The 22914-nt window shown below is 38.7% G+C and overlaps 1 protein-coding gene across 4 annotated transcripts in view; it reads right to left on the minus strand.

Moving 5' to 3' along the window:
- Positions 1–22914, minus strand: part of LEKR1 (leucine, glutamate and lysine rich 1) — a 59666-nt gene that overhangs the window by 22301 nt on the left and 14451 nt on the right. For all 4 annotated transcript variants that reach the window (XM_027777914.2, XM_027777928.2, XM_027777924.2 and 1 more), the window contains exons 3-5: positions 13207–13326; positions 12509–12684; positions 8930–9115 (exon numbers count right to left, since the gene is read on the minus strand). In XM_027777914.2, coding sequence (XP_027633715.2) covers positions 8930–9115; positions 12509–12684; positions 13207–13326 — 482 coding nt within the window. The remainder of the gene's footprint in view (positions 1–8929; positions 9116–12508; positions 12685–13206; positions 13327–22914) is intronic.

Consider the following 22914-nt stretch of genomic DNA (forward strand, 5'->3'; position numbering starts at 1 on the left):
CTTAGAACATTAATGCCAGACCAAATTCGGATGTACACTTAACACGGATATTTTTAAGTACATTTATTTTAAAATCATAGTAGAGAAGCTGTGGGAAATATGGAATAAATATGTGAAAAATTACTGTGTCACAGTAGGAATAATTTGCCTCACTGTGTGTTTCTAAGGAGACTGTAGAAGTAAACTAAACACTCAAAGTCCTTGCACACACAGAATGCAACTATTTATTTTTATTTATAATATTTCATGTACCATGTTCTCTACGATAAAATTTTTTTTGTATACCCAAGAAAGCACTTTTATTTGTGAGGCACAAGCACAAGTCTGTCTGGAAGGAGCCCAGGGATGGACTCCAGCTGTATAGATGTATATCCTTTCTGGAGACCTGAGCGGTGCCACCAGGAAGTCTCTAAATCACTGAAAGCTGCCAGGAACTGGGAGGATGTGCCAGAAAAAGGAGTGCTTGTTTCTTATCTCCCCCAGCATATGTTGCTGACCACTGCCAGGACTGGGCTTTCTGGACTTCTGGTCTGAACTAGTATGTTAGTTCTTTCATGTTTGTATATCAAACAAGCATTGAAAAAGTATGAGGAGGGACCAGATTCTAAACAGTTTTGAGTGGTACAAATCTAGAACGCCCTCAATACCCTCAAAAGAAGAAGCCAGCAACTGCATGCACCATGCAAATATGACAGCAATCTTTTCCAAGACCTTAAGAAGTGCTTAATTAGAGAACCAATGCTATCTCAGCAAACCCCGCTCCCCTCTTCTTCTCCCGGCTCCCTGAGGGCACAAGTGACATGCTGCAGGCACTTCTGCAGTTAGGGGGATTGCTTACATGGTATTTGCTCAGCCACAGCCAGGGTTCATACTCCAGCATCAAAGGATTTGGCCGCCCTTAAGCCTGAATTTTCTGCATATGTTCCTGCCCTTTTGAACCCAAACTAATTTGGATATGTCAGAACTGTTCCTACATACCTGCTTCTCCTACGTATTAAAATCAATTTGAACTACTCTCACTTACCTATTGGCTGGGAAAACTGAAGGTGAGAAAATGGAGCTTCTGACCTTAATTTTCTCTGGAGACAGATTTATTTTTTTTTTCCCCTTACTGTTTAGGCCAAGCACATGAAACAAAATATAATAAATATATTTCCTTTAACATGGATTCCTGATTTTTCTCAAGCAGCAAAATGGGGTCCTTTGTAACTAAATTATATTCAAACACAGCCTTATCCCAACACCTAGCTGAAGAGAACTAGGACACTATTCTTTCCATCATATCCATCTGTTTCCTCTCTCACTTTAAGAGACTGCTGAAAAGCGTTAATGAGCCATTGCTTCATCTAACCCATTTGTCACATTCTGTTCAAACACCAACACTGCATTCCCCAGCTCTCACCCTTCAAATTCTTAGTACCACAGCTGGAATTAATTAAAAAAAATTCTCAACAGTACTTGTAGTATAAATAGTGGATATTTGAACTGCAGCCTACCTAAAACTACAGGAAACTATTCTCTCTTTGGATTTTCAAAGCTCTTCAAAGCAGTCTTTAAAATGTCATTAAAGACACTTCATTTAGATGAAAATACTGCTCCTTCTTTCCATGAAGAGTTGCTAACATTCCCCACTTAAACTACCCAGCTACTCCTACAGCTGCCTACATTTTTCAATCACCTCTCATTAGCCTCATTATGTCAGCAGACCACTGCTAAGTTTATATTTAGTAACTTAAGTAGCCTATGAAGCAGTAGCATCAAAAGATTTAAAGACAGATTTCATGTGCATAGCTGGCAATTTAATCCCATACAGAGCTAAACCTGTAACTGTAAATGGGCTGAAGAAAAACCACAATAACTTTGTGACGACAAATTATTCTGTATCTGTGATTAAGTGGAGGAAAGGGTTTGGCTGGTAATAAAAAAAAAAAATAAATTGAAAGCACAAATATCAGCTCCTCTCTTCTAGAAGCATGTGCTATTGCAGCTCTTCTGCTGCTCCCAACCCTAAGAATACAAAGACCCTATCGCAAGGCATTATTGATTTTTCTTTTTTTGAGTCTACTTGATTAGACAATTATTCACCAGACCTTACCCTGCATTGAGCATTTTTCAAGACCTGTCATCTCTAGCTAACTGGATGACACATTGTGAGTCTGAGAAGTGGTACGAAACCAGCACTCAAATTCACCTCTTTGGCAAAATCTAACTCACAAAGACAATCTTTGGAAAGACATGAAAAGCACAGGAACGAAGAAAAAACAGTAGAAACGAATGCTTAGTTTCAGCTTTGGCAAATGACTGCTATCATATGAAATACTCAACAATTTACAATTCTATGATAAACACACAAAACATGAATCTTCAAAATATCGGCTGCAGAAACTAAAATTATTTCAGAACATGTAAATCACAAATCCTGGTAGCTGGGTTTTTTTTCTTTTTCTGAAGCATTGAACTATTTCAGCACTGGAGAGGGACATCAGCGGCAAAATACTTTGTGGGTAAAAAAGCAGCAAACAAAACCAAAACACTAATACACCCGCCCACCCCCCAAGCCATGGACACTCTAAATCTGTCTGATTTCCTACACATTGACTTTATACGATAGAAATCCACTGACTGGAATTGATTTTCACTAAGATCAAGTGAGGCAATTGTTAGTTTGCACTATTTTATTTTAATACAGTGGCAAACTCATGTAATATTAGATGCCTGTTTCGTGAAGAAAATCATGTTTTATATTTCAAAGAAAGCATTTTTATCATTGGTGCATTAGCCAGCTTTATTACCCCAATCCAGCAGTGAGTTCCATAGAGACATACCTCTTCAAATGCATACGGATTTGTGTTTTACTGATCTACTCAGGAAGGGTAGACTAAAAATGCCTGAGCTAGCGTCCTTTCTGCCTTGAAATCTCCTTCTGGACATCCACACTGCTACTTAATAACTGATTTATTATGAAATAACCGCTACTTTTAAAATTTATTTTTATGAATTAGAAAAAATGCCTCACATAAAACATCAGCCTGCTTAGCTGATACTTTAGCTGCTCATTAAGATTTTGCAGAATCCTAATATTCTGTATGAATTCCATATATGAAGTTTTACTTGTGTTTTCTCCATAAAATGTCTCTTACTTCAAGTTTTATTATACACAGTTTAAAAAAGAAGCCTGATGTGCAAAATAAGGAAATTGTGAGTCACACAGCACAGCGTGATAAGCAGCCATCACAGTGACCCTTCTGCTCAAGTATTACACCACTGGGATGCCTGAGATCCAGTCACACTAACCACCGAGATAACTTTCAGTGAACCAGTTACATACGGCCTTTTCTTTTGTTTTCTTTTTCAAATCCCTCTTCTCTGGAAATGTATTTTAAACGGGTGAGTGAGCAGAGAAGGAATGTGGCAGTGCACTTCACAGACTTCTTGAGGGACGGAGCAGCTCTGTGGAGCACTGTGCATTTTCAAATCTCTTTATAAACATAAACAAGCAGCTTCCTTTGAAGTGGACAGGAAAAAAACCAAACCACAAAACAAAACAAAACCATAGATGTTAGTTCTTGGCTAGGTCTCCTATCAATGCTAGCAGTGGAAAACAATTAATAAAGATATACGCATGGATAAAACTTTTTCAGAATATTCTAACAGTTAGGCTTCTTTCATGCCTTCACTGTCAGCTGTGTCACATCAAAGTGAAAAATAATAATTTAGTTCAATAAATCCCAAGCTTTTTCTCTCATCAAAACCAGAACTCTATAGTTGCTCAAATTAATACTGAATTACAAAACCAGCATAACTGGTGAGAGCTGAATCACAAGCGTCCTCCCCAAATTACCTCAGAGAAGGATTCTGGATGACAGCAGTAATTTTGGAAAGTTAACAGTGTTTATATTCATCTATATTGCAATTCCCTACAGAGATCAACAAGCTTACTAGATTATAAGCAAGTCTTGTTAATATTGTTCAGAAGAAAAGTAGCAAGTGCTCACTCCTGGAGGCACCCTGAGGCAGGACGGAAGAAATAAAGGCAAAAGGAGGCATGTCCACAAATTCCAGTACGTGGCACCGGTCAGTCTCAAACATCCAGCCATCAGAGGGGTATTTGACCCTATTGCTACAGAACTACAACATACAGCTTCTTAAACCACGAATGTGGCACAGAAAAAAAAAAAAAAGTAGAAGCATAATCAAGCAGTGGTGCTGATACAGATGTAAATCCACAGAATTTATGGGGACAGAGTAAAATTTTCATCAGAAGCAGGTAAAGGGGAGACTTTCATCAACCTTTCTTTTGGTATTGGTAAATAACGTTAGCTCCTTGCGACAGCACAGGTTTGGAAGTGAGCTGTGGTTTGTGTGAGACTAAGGTGCCAGGATAGCAGGAGGAGAGGACACTTTGCAGTCCCACTGCTGTTGACACCTTTGAGCTGCTCCAGTGAAATGCCAGGCACCATCATGCTTCTCACTGAAGAACAACAGCGTGCAGGCTAGGATGCAGGGCAAGATACACACAGTGCAACACTCAAACTGCACTAGTGACTGTGTTTAAGTGCTGCAATCAAACATACAAAAATATCAGCTGCTTCTTCATGTTTTATTAACTATGCATTACAAAATACTCGTTCAGGATATAATTGCATCCTGTTATTTCCTCCCCCTGCCCAGGACTCCTGTGTCTGTCACCACATGGGATGAAAGCACTCCAGCTATTTGGGACTGGCATTTCACTGCTCAGCGTGTGCTCCTCAGCTCATTTACAGAGCAGCCAGCGAGCCAAGTTCCCAGATAGCCTCGTCACACGTCCCAGCCTATGTGCTCCTGCCCTGGCCTCTGCCCCATCCAGGCTGTTCCCTGACCCAGCGGCCAGGGCACTCGGCAGGTGCAGCACGGGCTGCGCAGCAAGTGGCAGCCCCCTTGTCTTCTGTCCTCCTGCCCAGCGCCCCAGAACAAGCGAGGCTTGGGAAAGTGCTGCCAGGCCTTTGTATTCTGGAGATTCATCAATCAAAATCACAGAGAGCTTAGTCACCACACCAACAAATATCTAGTCAATGTTTTCAAAGGCTTATTAGTCAGTTTAACTTGGTCCTTTATGTCAAGAACACTGTCAAACCTGTCTCAGAGCTCTTTTTCAGAGAGCAGAGGGTTCATGGGGTTTTCAACAAAATTTTTGCAGTGTAAGATTTATACAAAATTCAATGACTTTTCCAGCCATCCCACCCTTGTGAAAGCTATTATCACTTTTACTGGAATTAATATTGAAAAATAATTGATTAGTTAAGTTTGGCAGTATTCTAAGTCACTGAAACCAGCAGTCATCTTACAGGAAGTGTTGAGCAATCTTGATTTCTTATACAGCAATACTTTAAAAAATCCTTGACAATCCACAGACCAGAATAGGGTCTCTAGACCAGGCATTTCTTTGTAAACTCAGATTTTGCCGGCACAAAAGGTAGAGATGGTTTACGTGAGCTAGCTCATGATGTGGTACTCATAGATACACTATAGTTATTGTCCTAAATTATGCATATCAATTAAAGGCAAGAAATTAGAACCTAAATATACCTGTTTGATGTGATGGTCTGATGCAACATGCCAACCTAGGGAAGTAAATTCAGATTTTGAGAAGATGAACCAGAAAGCCATGCAAGCATCACAAAAAAATTATAACAGACTGAGTATCTTCCAAAAAAACCCAAAACCAAACTACAGACTGCAAGCATCTTTCTCTGGTTTTCTAACATAAGAACAAGGCAATTCTCCATGGAGTTGAAGGTGGGCAAAAGTGAAAAGAAGTTATTTTTACAGTGCATGTGAACAAACCACGAACTCACTGATTACAGGAACCTCTGAAGCAAACAGCTTTACAAAACTGAAACAGGAACCCTAACCAAGGGTAGTTTTCGTATCAGCATAAATGTAACAATACAAATATCTTATGATACTAAACCACGTACTTCAAAGATTAAAAGGTTGTCTTATTAGGCTCAAGGCCGCCTTAGATCAAGATGAGACATGTTAAGGAAGATAGATTATCCTATAATTGCTCTGCTCCTTCCTTTGAGCCACACCAGACAGGATACTGAATTAAATGGACTTCAGACTTTCTACAACAGCAAGTGCCAACATTCCAGCTCCCACCAATGCCTGTGAACTACTGAATTCACAGACTGCTTCACTTGCCCACACACCACCACCTCACCGGAAAAAATTAACTCAGTAATGCACAAAATCATCTGAGTTATATTGAACGTGGCATCTTATAAAATCTACAGTTCTGGAAACTGTACAAAGGACTGTTCCTAAGGAACTACAACAGCCTGCACACCACCACTGACAACTTAACTGGTATCATCCATGATGTTTTAATCTCATACAAAAAAAATTTAAACACTTTTCAACACAAATAAAATGTCAAAGTATACTTGAGAAGGAGCTATTTTTGCATTGAGATTTTATTTTGACTAATTTTTCCACCAAAAAAAAAAAGCACGTCAAATTTAATTATATTTTCCTCAAGGCAGGCAGGTGGTAGACCCATTTTGAAAATTGCAGTATCTCAGGTTTCCAGAGAAAGGAAAATAATAAATGATCTAACTGCTTATGACTTATCACTACTTTTGTCTAATTATACAAAGATAGAAGATAAAATATTCCTAAAAAGAAAATGGAAATAAGTTTTCTGGTTATATTGAACACCAAAGAAAGCCAAGTATTAGGGCAAAAGAGATTTTAGGTACTGCTTAAAAAAATACAACAGTGTGACCAAAACAGTAAGCACACAAGGAGCATGTAACAAAACACTGGTGCATAGATTTTGAACAGAGTATCTGTGACAATCAAAGTGACATGTAAATCATTGCAATTATCAGCACTTGGAGTAGAATACCCAAATTGCTGTACAAATGAACTTACAGACAGTTTCGGTGCATGGCACAAGACCACGCTAAAGACCAAACAAGCTTTCTTTCTACTCTATGAGCAGAGAAAGAAAAGCTTAATCAACGGCAATAAATCATTGCCGTAGGTTTTATCCTAGGATCTGCAGCGCTAATGCTGGTTTTCGGCCAGTCGCCTTGGCTACCTCCTGAGTGATACTAACCGCTTGAGTGATTTCTCGTACATTAAGAGCTTCTCAGCTCAACGTCTAAGGTTACTTCAGCGTAAGTCTTTTCTAGCATCATTATTTTAAGCTTATTTGGGATTCTGGCTTTTTTTTTTTTTTTTTTAGTTTTTTTTACCCAGGCACTTGTCTCCAATACATATTATATATATGTAATGTACACATAATGTTGAGATTTGCTTTTCTTGCAAAAAAAAAAAAATCAACACAGCAGATACCATAGATGTACTACCAGCATTTTATTTCATGTCTCCTAAAAGATCTCTTCTAGTGATTTTACATACAAGCCAAAAGGCACAAGTTTTCACACTATCCAACAATGTGTTCAAGACTGTTTTGAAAAAGGAAATCTTAACAGAATTGACGCATTTCTTTCTGTTTCCTCAGGTCTTCAAGATGAGTTACTGTGGCTAAAGACTGGCAGCTAAACGCTTGTAAGGCAACCCTCTCCCTAAATCTTGCCTGCCAGAGTTTACTCTGAACAGGGGACTAAGTAAGAAGAGGTAGCTACAATCAGACAATGAGCCTACCGAAAAATATCACAGGCAAGTTTTTGAGATACCAGAACACTTAGTGCTTCCCAACAAGGAAAACCAAACAACAACAACAAAAAAAAAAAGAAAGAAAAAGAAAAAAGTGGATGCTGTGAACAGTACACAGAAGAATCTCGTCAGAGCAAAATCTAACTGATTTGGCATTCATTTAAAGTTAGGTTTTTGAATAAATACCACAAAGAGGAAGATATGTTAAGTCTATTTCTTATATTGACACTGTCTGGAAAATGATGTAGACTTACCTGCTCATTTCTACCCATTGCTGCTGAAGCTTTCCTAACAGCATCGTTATACAATGACAAAAATTAAGACTGGTCTTAGCAACATAGGTTACTAACTCATTGGATGGTGTCATCTGCTGTCTTCTACTTTGCAGTCTCACGTTTGATGTTATCAGTGGCATTGAAGGATCAGTGAAATTCCTTCATCACAACTAGCACTGAGACCCACTGGTTTAAATTTGACATTACATACTGTGCATAAGGCAGCATGGTAATTGCTGTGCCAATTTGATGACTCAAAACTGTGCCCAGAGCAACACAACCTCTATGTGTTTTCAAGGTCTTAAAATGTCTCTGAGCCAACACTACAGATGTAATACTGCTTTAAAGAGAAAAGAGATTCAGGAGATGCTAATATAAATAATCTTTTTGTAATGAGTTGTTGTTTCAACAGAGCTCACAATATATTCTAATTTCAAGTGCTATCACTGCTCTTACAGTTTTCAAAAGGACTCTCCAGATTCTTGAGATGAGACACTACCAGGAGTAAATCATTAGACAGTCTCAAGTTTAATGAATCTATGAGAAAAGAGACTGGCTTAGCCTGACCTACTTTTCAGTTCTGTTGCTGATAGCCAAAAATCCTTCCTGCCCTTCTACTCAAGATGAGAGCGTTTCTTTTGATCTCAAAGCCTTCTTCCTGATGTTTTACATAACATTGACAAGTAACAGCAGAACTGTATTACCACCACCCTCATTGTTTTCCTCCCTTCCTTCCTTCCCCCCCCCCCCCCCCCCCCCCCCAGCTCATCTGACTCACGTTCCCAGCAGGGTAACAGGCTCCTCAGAATAACATACTGTCTTTCTGACTGCACAACATCCACATTAAAATATTAAAGTAGTGCCGGAGTTGGGCTGTTGAATGCTTTCACACCAAAAGCCACAACTTCAGTGCTTCTAAAAACACTTTTTTTTTTTTGCATTTCATTTTACTTGGAAGTTTGCTTGAAATGTCAAAATTCTCTTACCTAATGTTTCCTTTTGTAGTTCACGGCATCTGCTTTGTAGCTCATTCCCTTGCTGAAGTGAAGTTTGAAGTTGTTGAGTTTTCAGCTCAACCGTGTCAGCCACCAGCGTCAGATGTTTTACCTTTTCTTGGAGGCATTCATTCTCTCTCTGGGATTTTGCTAATCTTTGATTTAGTTTGGGTATTTCTAAGGAGGAAAAATAAATCATATAGACTGTTGTCAAATTTATCGTCTTCACTAAAAAGCATTCCACCTGATTTACGACCTCAGGACTTCAGCATTCTGTAAGCCTAGTTTGGGTATGGATCAGCATAAGCCACATATATTAGCAACACTTTTGGCCCTCTACATTATCAGCAGAAGAAGTGCTTTGTGCCACACTTCTTTGCACAGATAACTTGTGCTCACCCAAACACATATTATTGACAAATAATAGAAATTTTATTGTAAGCAATAACATGCATTTCCTCTAAGATCACAAAATCAAATTGAAATACATGTATATATTCCAAATGAAATAACAACAGTTTACAGAAATATTTGAATCCAAGCCATTTATCTTAAGATACAAAACCCATTCCCGACACACAAAAACAATTGCAGACTCATTTTGATACCTTCTCAAATTAATTTCAAGGGGGTTAGCCTCTACTAAAGCTCAATTTGAAACTTTTAGTTCAGAAGATGTTTGGACATGTGTATTACATTTTACTTTCTCACTCCTTAGATGACTACTGCTGTTAAAGTAATCAAAAAGTGCATCTTCATTATATAAAAGACAGGCTTTGTCACTGTCTTTCATCAGTTCTTCAACATGGAAGAGCAGCAGTCCCAAGGAAGTTTCCCAGGTAGGTTTTTACCACAAGGTAAATAAGTAAATCATGGGTGGAGTATAGTGGGTCTCATACATTTTCATATTTTCTCCTGAGTTCAGTTATCCTTGATGACTGCATTTGAACATTTCCAGAAGTAGTTGCAATTCTTTTTTACACCTTCTCCAACTACAGCCCGAAATGTCCAGTTGTCCAAGGAACTTACCATTGTTATCTACAGTAATAATGACAATGTTCAAGTTAGATGAAGCCTAATTCTATTGTCAAGTCAGCTATTTCAGATGTTTTATATGCTGCTCACATGCAAATTTTAAGTTCTTTGTGGTGCAAATATTTTCATTGTCTACAATCTTTCCCAACTAGTCCACACTGAAATCAATTTGTTAGCCTAAATTATGGAAATACTAAAAGATTTTAAGTTCTTATACTTCTTTCTACTTGCCATTAATTAACCAAGGCTCAATAATGTACATATACAAGGGCTTTTATAAGCAGTTTTCAAACTAATCAAGAAAACTGGCTTAGGCATAAAGAGTAGCACCTCATGTAACATTTTTATTCTCAAAATCTGAATGGAAAACAAGTTCCAAAAAGCTTGTTGCAAAAACAGTAAGGTAAAATAATAATAAAAAGACTGTATGTTGATATATTACCATATGTTAATAATGAACAACTCATAAAACAGAACATAAAAGCTTTTAAATGGCACTCACAGGCAGAAAAAAAAAGAAAAGAAAAAAGAGAAAAAATAATGTGTGACTAAATTGTTTTGATTTAGAAAGCTAGATTTAAGGATGTATATAATATGCACAGTGTGGCATTATTCTCAATGGGATATGTTGAATGCAGCTGGGGATATATAGCATGCCTAATGGTACATATAATCATTAAAAGAACGTGAAAGGCTTCATTTCCACTTCCATACAGACATTCTATATATTTGCAGCATTACAACAAAAAACCCAAAGACTACTTCCAGAAAAGAAGTCTTAAAATGTTATGAAACCCTTTGAACATGAAGATGTCTGCAGAAATGCACGTTCATATTCCCTTTATTATCAATAAGTAGGCAAAGAATGAGCACAGGAAAAGGGGAATCCTTAGGGACATAAAATACTTTCTGTGCTCAGCCTAATTAGAAGATGAAGTCATGAATCAAAATGTGTGATATTGACACTGACATTTAAATTAATTGTTCTTACAAAACCTGAATACTAAAGAGTGATTTTCCGGTCACGCTCATCTTCAGCGGGCAAGGCTTCAACCCTCTGGGCTCTGCTGCCTGGGTTCAGGATGCCCCAAACTCTCTGTTTGAACCCAGGCGCTGGCTCAGTGGGATGCGTGCCTACTCGCTCCTGCAGCACAGCTGCCCACTTATTTATTCCCAGTCTGAACAAAGCAATCATTGAAAACATTAAAAATTACTTCTAATTTCACAGGAAGCAAAAGCTACTGGGGAGCTATTATTTAAAATGAAGCTACATATTTTCTGAGATACTCTGCACATGCAGGTTTCACTTAAGCTGTGAATTTGCACCGGACTTCACACAGTTTCACCAGCAGTCATCTGGGAGGTGCACATCGCCCACCATGCCCTTATACTCCTCAAGAGGACAGAATGGCATGACAACACCTCACTTGGTTCCTTGCTACCTTATAATCCTGAGAAAACCAGCCTCCAGAGCAAACAGCAGCTCATGAACTCACCCACACAGAGCACACTGAAAAACTATAAGGAAAGGAATATATATACGAAAATTATGTCCAAAGGCCATTCAAGTTGCAAAAGTCAGCACAGGGTCTGTTTGGATGCTCTGGATGTTACAGTCTGTAATTATACTACTGCACACTTTTCTCAGCAAAACTAATCTCTTAACTGAGGCAGAGCAGAAATGGTATTCAAGGATAAATCTGAGTTTCCAAGCCTGACCACCAGCCTGAGGGCTGGCCATGACCTTCACGAACAAGCCATCAGTTGTGACTTGCTCCCAGCTTCTCTTTTCCTGAAGGCTGCCCTTGTTTGATCGGGAACCAGGCTGTGGGCCAAGTGAATTATTCTCGGCCCATGGGCTGCTCCATGCCTCTTTCAAACCCAAAGACCCCTCAGAAAAAGACAGCTGCATTTGTGTATGATTCATTCTTATTCAGGAATGGAAGGAGGGAGAAATTGCTACATGTTGGGTGCAGGTTTGCTTGTACACAGTGGCTCAAATTGTACTCAAGGCAACCTGACGTGTACATCAGTAGGTTGGTCAAGGGGAGAGGTGCAGCCTGCCCATGGGACAGGGAGGCAGCACTGCAGGACCCTCAAGCAGCAACACAGAAGGATATTTTATCATTGCTGTATAGCATGTGTATGCCAGCATGTGTAAAAAAATGGCAATAGGAGACACAAGACAGATTAAAATATCTCCAGGTATTTGTGTTGCAATCATATCCATATACTCTTAGTAAGTATATTATTTATGTTTCAAATCACGGTAAGTTTTTATATTACTTCCATCTCAGTCCGACTTGCTAACTGAACAAGTGTTCCAACATGCTAATCCGGTAGGAACAGGACTGACTTCAGCTCAGTTCACATGGTGCTGCAGCAGTAGATAGGGTCTTTTAATGCTTCAGATCTGGACAAGTTAATATCAGAATTAGAAATTACCTAGTTAATTTTACATTCTAATTTACTGTGTTACACTAAACTATCAAAAAAATATTTCATCTTGCCCAAAATTACTGCGAGATTATTTACCTGTCAAAGCTTCTTTGCTAACGGCTTTTATTTGTAGAAAAATTTCTTCTTTCATCGCAGCCCAGTTCTCCAGGTTACTGGAGATTACTTCTTTAATACTGTCCAGTTCACTTCTAATAAAAGGAAATAGTGAGACAGCCTTGTTCAGAGTTGAACAATGGTGTTCCAATGTATTTCTGCAAGACAGAAAAGCAATACCAGATGTACATTTTTAAAATGACACAATACTCTTCGTAAACTTCAGAACTAAAGTAAACTTGACAACTACTTTTCTGTTATACGATAATTTATACTATATTGGGTTCCAATAATTTAGTGTATGAAATATGCTGTATATTGGATATATTTATAATACCAACTTTTTCCCTTCTAAATGTTGATTTAAAACTTACGTGTCTAAATGAAGACAACTATACAATTGTACGATCACTTTTTAATTAAGAATTTGGCATGTTTAAATGGCTATACATCCAAGCTTATGTTGACTCTTTATAAAAAAATATATATAAGAAATACAGTATTTCCAATACATTACAAGCAAGCGGTACTCACTTGCTTTTAAGTGTTAATTACTGCTTTTAAATTTGTGAAGAACTTATCCTGTTGCTAATAACATCAGCAATCAGTACTGATATTTTCTGGTTACATTTGCATGTTCACAGGAGGCCCAATATCAGCATTTCTTTTTGGGTTCTTACCTGAGCACTTGTGATTGCTTATAGGCAGCTTCCTTTTCTTCTTGGAAATAGAGCAAATCATTTTTCACACTTTTTAATTCATCTTGCTTGTTTTTAAGTTCCACTGTTAGGTTTTTTATTCTACAGATGTAAATAAAAAAAAAATAAATCAGGAAGTATTATTTGCCCACTAACCAACCTTTTAAGTTTTGTTTTGGCTTTAAATTAAAAACATGCTGAAAATCTTTTCAAGAGATGATAATCACATATATCAGATGGAGGTATCGGATCTCCAAATGGAGAGAGAATTTAATCTTCTGACCTCTGTATGAGCCACTTGAGCAACGCTTTCAAAAGAATACTCATAACACATTTATAAAACAATGTGGAAATTTATACGTCCAATATCAGCTCACATGTAATGCTATATAAAAGTCTTAAGAATCTAGTGTTCATCCACAGATGCAACACAGAACTCATTCATCCTCCAAAAAGCATATGCCATTATGAAAATTTCAGTTTAAAGTTCAACTTGGACACTAAATATTTGCCTACTGTTACCAAATTTTTTCCCATTCAGATTGTTTATCTATTTCTTAATTTCAGACTTTTGCAAAAGATAAATCCCAGTTATCCACTCTTGTTTCCCTTTGCCCTCAGTTTCACACATGATCATGGAACTGTACTTCTGCATTGCAGAATTAATGGTGCTCAGCAAATAACAATAAAAAAATACACATGTAAAATATATTCCTGTCCATTATTTTTACAGCAAATGGAATTTAGGCCTCTTCTGCTTGACAATGGCATTTTAAAGAGCTAAAGAGAAAGTTTTCACAAAAAAAAGTTTCCACCAGATGTTATTTCTATGTACCCAGGCAATGACATTAGCATCAAAGCAATCAAAAATGTCAAGTTAGTAAGATTATTTTCCTACGTTTTTCTTAAGGAAGACTTAAGGAGAGGGCAGGAAGTTCTGGACTAGAGCTAGGTTTCCATGTTCCCAGCTTGACCCACAACATGCCAGAGAAAACACACATATATTTTCTGTACTTCCCCCCCCCCCCCCCCCCCCCCCCGCCCCCAATTCCTTTCAGCGAATAAAACCCAACAGATTTTGGACCCAGAACACTGTTGAGCACAAGATGGGGTGTGAAGGACATGATCTGGTGGCTCTACCTGGCAAATCACGGCTGGGTGTCTGGCTCCTGCCAGAGCTCCAGCTCTCCTTGGGCTCCCCCCGCACAACACCCCTTGGGGTACCTGCAAGCAATCATTTTGGATAGAAGTGGATCGAAGGAGATGTTGTCACAGCACCCACTATAAGTATTTGCCTAGAATAGATTGAAAAAATTTTTCATGCTTCTTCCTCCTTAGTCTTCCAGGGTGCTCCATCACAAGACCACGTAAAGGATTTTTAAATTACAGCGCAGGTGACAACTCGCAGCAAAACACTTCAAATCTGACACCAAAAAAGGTCCTAAATCTGGGTCTGGGAAAGAAAAGTTTACTGTTATCAGGACTCACACATACATTGTGCACACACACACCCATTAAAAATGTAAATTAACTTTTGTTAACACCTGTGCTTCAGTTATGCTTATTTAAATGAGATTATGACACTGCAGGAGTATCTGCAATGGGGGAAATTGATCAGGAAGAGAAGATACGTGCTCATCGTTATGTACAAGAATATACTTATTATACATCCCGAGTCAAATAAATGGGGAAAAAACATTCTTTGCCTGCTACAGACCAACAGCTTGTTTCCCAGCCAGCAGACAGTGCTGCTTACCCAGCCCCTGCCTTGGCCGCACAGCTGGGCAGAAGGGGCATGGCCACTCACGGGTTCTTCGCTCCATCCCCACAGCGCTTCCCACCCAGAAAAGGGGGCACGAAACCAGGCGCCTCACCAGCTGAGGCGGATCCAGCAGGGGTTTTCCCCACTTATGGGATTTCGCACTCTCACCGCCTCACCCTTGCAGTTGGCAGCCGGACTGCCTGCTCCGCAGCCGGCTCAGCCCGCTGCCACCCCAGCTGGAGCAGCTGCGGTCAGGCACGGTTCCTGCAGCCACCTGGCAGCACGCAGAGATGCTGCTCAGTGCTTTTGCTAATGTCCAAACAATCTTCTCATTTTAACTGCTTCAAGTTTTGTACGTGTATTTTGAAAAAACACAGCCCTATAACAAGACACAGGAGGACAAAACGGTATTTCCTTTACCACCATCACCTGCCCACAGGGAGAGGAGGGTGGCAGCCCCTGGCAAGCACAGGGAGCTTTCCCTTCCTGCACCGCTGTGCACAGCTGCACACACTGGTCCCCTACCTGCTTAGGATACAGCCCACCTTTGTGCTGGACTGAGCCGCAGTCCCAAGGTACAGACAGCTGACCTGCAAATTTTGCTTTGCCTCTAAAATTGACCTTTTGACATTACAGCAGTGGCTCTGACCTGTTTATTTTCCAAGCACAGCTACTATAGTGTAAATAAATACATTTTAAATAGTGTGCTTTCAACAACTCCAGACTTATTCCCACAATTGTAATGAAATCAATGGAACCGTAGGGGAATAACAGACAGTTGATACAATTCCCTTCCTGTGTTACATGCAGAGAAAGAACACCACACAGCACATCCCTACCACTTCACAGTACAAGTTTTTTCTTTTCTTTTAGTTGTAGACAACCATTCTAATAGTCTTCTATCCCTAGAACTACAACTACAATGACATGCAACTATTAAAAACTAATCCCTTTGAAAGCTTTCAACACTTACTGTTAACCTACTGCAAGCAGAGTAAATGATTTATTCGCCTACTGGTGACTCATTGTCACCAGTAAATAAATAGTATTTTAATCAACAAATACTTTACAAAACAAAAGGATGGCAGAAGAATTACCTCAGCCTTTGCTTCAATTCTAAAAAGCAAAAGAAAATGTGAATAATTTAAATAAAAAAAAAAATCAAGTCATTAATATTAATGTGCATTAGTTACTGTTATCAGATAATCATCAAGAATATATTTGCACCAAAATGCACATCTATAAAAGTATTAATCCTGCTAAAGAAACTTGGATCTGTGAGCTCTGCAAAAACCAAACTGCAACACCTGGTAGTTAAAAAAAGCAAGTTGTTTGGGCTCAAGTATGATCACTGGGGAAAAAAAAAGAAAAGATAAAACTTAAAAATAATTGAAGAAATTTCTGGCATTATCTTCTTAGGAAAATTTACCCATATCTACCTGTAAGTCTCCTGGAGGTGAAGGGCAGGAGGGGAGAGAATTAGATCTGTTTGATTGCATTTGGGAGCAGAATCAGACTGGTGTCACTGACTAACAAGGAAATGTCCATCCCCTTTAAAAATTACATAAATCCAAATCTATTATTTATCATTGAACAATAACAAATCAAATCTTTGGGATCCATGGAAAACTAGATGCTCATTTTCTATTCTTACTCATTCCAGAACTGGCAATATTTGAAGATCTTTTGGTTTAAAAAAGAAACCTGCAAAAAAGTACACATTTTCTTCCTCTTTCCATTCCAGAGATCTGATACAATGCGGTTAGCACGGAATTACAGCTTCAGAGTGCAAAGGTATGTTCTTTTGTGTGTGAATGCCCAGAACATGTGGAGAAGGCAAGATACTTTCACTCTGTCTACTATCATCACCATAAGAAGGAAGAAAAATAAACATGTTATTTTGGTGGTATTTAGCACAAGGGAAAAAGTTCAATGGATCATTAAATGCTGGCATGATAAGACAATTGTGAGAACATACTGATCTCATCCTCTGTCCTACAGTTCACATGAACCGTGAAAATTAACATCCCATCTTTGCAGCCAGCTTACTTTCTTAGTAAATGCAGGAGGAAGCCTGCCCAGAGTGGGAGCTGAATTATAACATGTTGACTACTAGTGTTGACAACAAAAAGAACAGCATGAGAAAAATAAAGTAGTAGTTGCAAGGGATTCTTGCCAGCAAACAAATACACTCATTGTCCTAAAAGTTAACGACAAGAGCAGTTACCATGTCTGCTCAAATTTAAGACGTTGCATTTCACAAGATCAGAAGAAATAGCCTTTGCAGACTACACGGCACATAGCCCCTTTACAAATCCCAGTAGGACCCACTTCAGCCTGAATGAGCAATTGCACCCCTAGTTGCCTGGAGTCAGGGGGGACAGTATGCACAGAGGAGGCTGGAACATAATGTCAATGAAAAAGGTTTCACTACAGTATTTTCAGCTCCGTGAAACTCTAAAGACCTACTCAGAGCCAGAAGTTGCTCAATTTCATTTCAGCATACTGCATTCCTTCTAATAGACAACTCAGTGTGCATGTCTATGAAGAAACTGACCATTCATAAGTTTAGCATGGAATATGTATAAAATGCACAGTCTGAAAGTTGTTGCACTTAGTATCATCCAGAAACTTCTTTAAAATGGTCTTTTTTATATTCTGTTCAGCATAGACTGCTCAAGTTAAGACAAGACTATTCAGGTGCCACTGCAGGCTAGCATACAGCCCGATTTGACAGCAAATGAAAATTATCTCTGACAACCAATCAAGAAGTTCTTTGTGAAGGTCTCCATCAAGTCTCACGTAGGCTGACAGTCATTTCAAGTCTTGCATTAATTGTTACCTATCTTTATTATCGCAACAGAAATATAAGATGTATTATGAAGACAGACTAGGTAATTTTTGCTCCAGCAAAGGTGTATCTCTGGAACAGGTCTGAAAAAACAATAATAGAAAGATGACTGCCTTGTCACAACCACTTCAAAATTTATCTTTGAAGAAACCCAAGATATAATTTCCCAGAGCTACCAATCCAGTTACCAACTTCATTTAAAGTAATTACAGTTTACATAATCTCAGTCATAGCAGTCACACTTTGCACTGTCAGAGCAGTGTAACTCAGGAGTAACTTCTTCAAAGTCAGCGAAGCTATACCGATTCAGTTAAAAATGTAATTCAAATATATTTCATTTTATGTGTTTGGATTTTTTTTTCCAAATTAGACAAGTGTCTTGTTGATGAAGCCAACTCTGTTACACACATTTTTACATCTTTGAATGCAAACAGAAACTATATTTTTCCTCTTAATTCCAAAACGGTCACAAACCAAGTAAATCCATCTTATCATTACTTCTTCCTTGCCAAACATGAAGTCTTTTTCCCTATCTTCCCTCTGATGAGGGGCCCCTTGACCTCAAAATCCACAGGGCCCAGTGATCTAGAGCAGCAAGTGACCTTCATACATCCCAAACTCACCTCTTTACTAGAGAATCCTCCAGAATACAGCCATGGTCAGAATAGCTTACCCTAGATTTTTCTCTGGGTAGCCACCTTCCCATTTTGCAGTCTTAAAAGCAGTCAAGTACAAGAGGCAGTCAAAAACAAGAGAAAACAGGTGTCTCAGTACTCAAGGATTAGCCTGAGTTCACCCTCTGGTCCCATCCAATTTCATTGCTATGTGGCTGTAAAGAACTCTAGAACATAATACCTTGTCCTGTATGCACACCTTCTGTCCTGTATTAACCTTCTTCAGAAAATAACCACAAAGCTTTCAAATTTCACTTTGAAAGATAATAAAGCAGAACCCCCGTGGATTTCAGCAAGACATTCTGAGCATGGACTGAATGAACCTGTTTAAGGCTTTGCAGTTATGCACAGAATCATTTTACAACTATGGATCAAGCTTGCAAATCTCACATTAAATTATAAAGTGGAGGTAAATGGAGGCACAAAAAATTATTCTATTATAAACTTCTTGATGGGTCATTCTTGCTTTTAACCAGTGGTCACAAAACGGATAGTAACTCACTATAGCCAAGCAATCAAAAGTTTCAACTTCAGTTTACAGTGTGAACAAATAAATGAAGACCCATTATAGGAAAGGGAAAAAAAACCCAACCACTAATGTGCGTCACACCATTTTCTTATATCTACCATGCAACAGAGGATATTAAACACAAATTCAATTGTCTTGAGACTTCACAAATACCATAACCAGGTTACAATAAAATAATATCTAAGCATTAATCTCTCATGTGCAATTCTGCTGTCCACAGACAGTTAAGTTATACAACAACCTGTCGATCCCTTTCCCTAGTAAATGGGTAAATATGGCCTTTGCCATCGTACACGATGCTGTGCGAGGACTCCGTGTTGGAACCACACAAGGGTATAACAGAGGAACTAGTCCCTGTAATTGCAGATGGTTGTGAGCACTGAAACTGCAAAACCTCTGTTCAAACAATAAGCAAAGACAGAACTGAAAATGCATGCCTAATGGAAAAACGTGCACTGAGGGAGATGAACTACTTCTACTTTCCTGAGAAAAGTTATCCATCCACAGAGGCACACGTAGACTTACATGGAAACTTCACTGGAGCTTTCTTGTCAGCAGCCACCTCTCAAGGCCATTTTTGTATTATGTGGCACCATCCTTAGATGCCAAAAACTGTGATAACTTTTTAAGTGTAACTTCAAATTTTAATTTTACCTATTAAATATGAAAATATTTTAATGAAATATACATGAAAAGTATGCACGGAAAGAAAAATGCAGATTTCATGTTGCCTTTTGCATTTTCCGCTAACTGCTGTTTCAGTCTCTTCCAGATAAGGAATTTTGTTTTGCCTGAAGAAAGTAGATTTTATCAGGAATTTGGGAGAAGGCTGAGCATTACCGCAGAGTTTTGCACTTCATGAATCACTCTTCTGAACTATCTCTGTGACCAAATTTTTCTTGCTTATTAATAATCAATCTTGGCACTTAATCACCTAAATAGAAAAGAACTTGTCAAAACTAGAACCACCACAATTTTAACACATCAAGAGTGGGACTGAGCTATCGCTCCCCAGTAGCAAAAAGCACATATCCTATTGGGAGGACACTGGCTTCAACATACTTTACATAAGAATCTAATAGCAAAAGATGATTTCCCCAAGGCACTGTGCTGATTGGCCTTCTGAGACCATGACAAGATTCGTCAGTGGTTTGCAAGTATAAAAGTGACATTCACAGCTGTACAGAGGGTGAGCACAGGACCTGGGTGCCATGAACCCTGTTGCCTTTTGCTGGCTCCCTGCACAAGCCTGAGCCCTACCTGAGCCATCATGACACCATCAGGGCAAAACATACAGGCCAGTTTGCAGCTATTAAAAAGAACATAACAAAACATTTTGGCATTATACAAAATTCTGCTTGTTAATAAGTACATCTTAAAATTACCATGTAGCTAATTGGAGAAGTACATACTGATGTTACTTACAAAACAGATTCAATAAAAAAGTTGAAGGCGCTATTTCTTAATAAACTTCATATCCTCTCTTCCGAAAACTCACACACAGCACTTCCAAGTATAAACCAGCTCTTGTGAGCTTCTAGACACTGCAACTTGAGCTACCTAAAATAAGAATTAAATGCATAAAAAGCCAGGAAAATTCCAGCACTTACATGCTCTATATTCTCCCTACAAAGAAAACCCACTACATTATTTCCTTTTGCTAACAATGAGTGCAAAACCCAGGGGCTCACTGAACCCCACACCCAGCTGATACCTCTTGGCAGCCTGTCATATCTACTTGTCTCTTCCAAGCAGCCGCTGAAGGAGCACACACCTGAGACTTGCCCGGAACATCTGCAGCGTGATGAAGAATACTCATTTACTACTTTATGAACTGCTTTCTTCTTATGTGTTATATGATACACCAATATTATTCTGAAAATACATTAGTGCTGCAGTGGTTATAATGTTTTTTTCATTAGCCATGCTTTCTAAAACAGTCAAAAGATGTGCGATCTCCTAGGTTACCCACATACGACGGTACATGATAAGAATAACAGACTGTATGCCCTAAACCATATTCAGAAAAGGAGAGGTTCTTTGCCTCTATTTCATCCAGGTTTGGCACTCAGCAATTTTCTACATCAACTCAATTCCACTTTATCACTAAATATTCAACAGAAACAGTCATTAAAAAAAACCCAAACTATTAAAGTGACCTTTTTGCCTTGTGTTCTTTCCCTTCAAAACCTGTTTTTAAAATGATGACACAGTCCTTAAAGCATGTACCACTCCCCATTTCCAGTACTTTCAGTCTCCTAGGACAAGAAAACTCATGTCATTTCTACCAAACTGCTGTGTAGGCTGGTAGCTAAGTGCAGAGCAGTGTGCTGTTATCACTGCTCAGTCACTGTATTATTTTATTACACCTTTAGACTCTACTAAGCCAGGTAGTTACTGTTGCTTTCCTAAGCAATCATGTTGCAAAAAAGATTTATTTTAGGCAAGTTCAATAACAAAGGGTTTTCCACAGTATTAAGTTTTGCTATTGTGGTAGGAACTAATAAACTCAAGAAAACATATGCAAAAAAGCACAAATATGGACTGTTTCCCAAGTTGCAATGTTAGGTTCACATTAACTTTAAGATTTTATTATTTATGGATAAAATTTTCAACATCTACACGCATGACTCAGCAGCATAAGTCTCACAGTAGTAACCAACAAGTAACTCCTGTAGATTTGTAGAAAAGCTTCCAGGAATCTGTTTACAAGGGACCTTTGACATAGGACTCACTAAGTGGTATCTATACACCTCCTCACGTGTCTAAACATCATAGAAGTTTTTTGCTCCTTGTCCCACTCATGATATACAGCACTACTATACCTTTAAAGAGCATCTTTACTATTTAAATCTATTTTACATTTCTTATGTTGGATGTTGCAAGAATTATCAAAAGTCACACCACAAATACTGTGTAAACCCCTTGTGCAGTGTCACAAATGTCAAAAGCCATCGCCAGAGAAAAGCTGTTCATAAACTCGCTCTAGGGACTCCAGGAATCTGGGGTGAGTCCCACACAGACACGGCTAAATCAAATCATACTTGTATCTCCAATGAATTACAGAAGTAAGACCCCAATGAAAGTGCCCGTTACCAATATGTCTAGAGCGCTAACAGACCAAAATCAGTCAGTCAAATGACACACCAGTGATTCAGCTTAACTAAGCATGAATCATTGCTCTTGTAGGCAGCAGCCAGGCTCCCGTAGAAGAGGACCCAGCAGCACAGAGCACAACGCGGTACCAGCTGCACAGCCTACCTCAAGTTGGCACGTGTATTGACCAGCATTGCTATTTCAAGCTAGCCACAGCTCTTCAGGAACAGCTCTCATGCAAGTATTCTGGAATTAAAGCGATTTTAACATTGAATAACACTTGAATAGCTAAACCAAAGTAGCGTAGTTAACTGCATGATGGTTAGTTTCCCTTCTTCTGACAAAATCCCTAAGGGTAGATAACTAATTTCTGCAAAAGCTCAGGTTCCCAGGTGGCTTTCAAGGTTAACCACAAGTACAAACAACAGCAACACTTTAACCTAAAAGGAATACAAAACTGAAACTGTCTGCAACTAACAAGAAAGATTAAATCTCTTGGTCTACCAGAGATAAAACAAAAAGAGGCATATTTGGCTTCTGATAAACATTTGCAGTTTGAGAGGAATGATTTGTCAACCTTGCAAGAACCAGAAGATAGTATGTTGTGTAGTTAGTTTATGCCAACAGCACAAGGTAACAAGAGAGGCCCAGGATAGTAAAGAAGAGATAAGGAGTATTTAGACAAGTTATTTAACAAGGCACAATAGTTGATTTACAGCCTGAATGAAAGCATACTGAAGGTATTCCACTTGATTTCAGCAGGTTTTAAATCAAGTCA

This window comes from Falco peregrinus, chromosome 12, assembly GCF_023634155.1.
Source record: "Falco peregrinus isolate bFalPer1 chromosome 12, bFalPer1.pri, whole genome shotgun sequence".
Taxonomy (NCBI): Eukaryota; Metazoa; Chordata; class Aves; order Falconiformes; family Falconidae; genus Falco; species Falco peregrinus.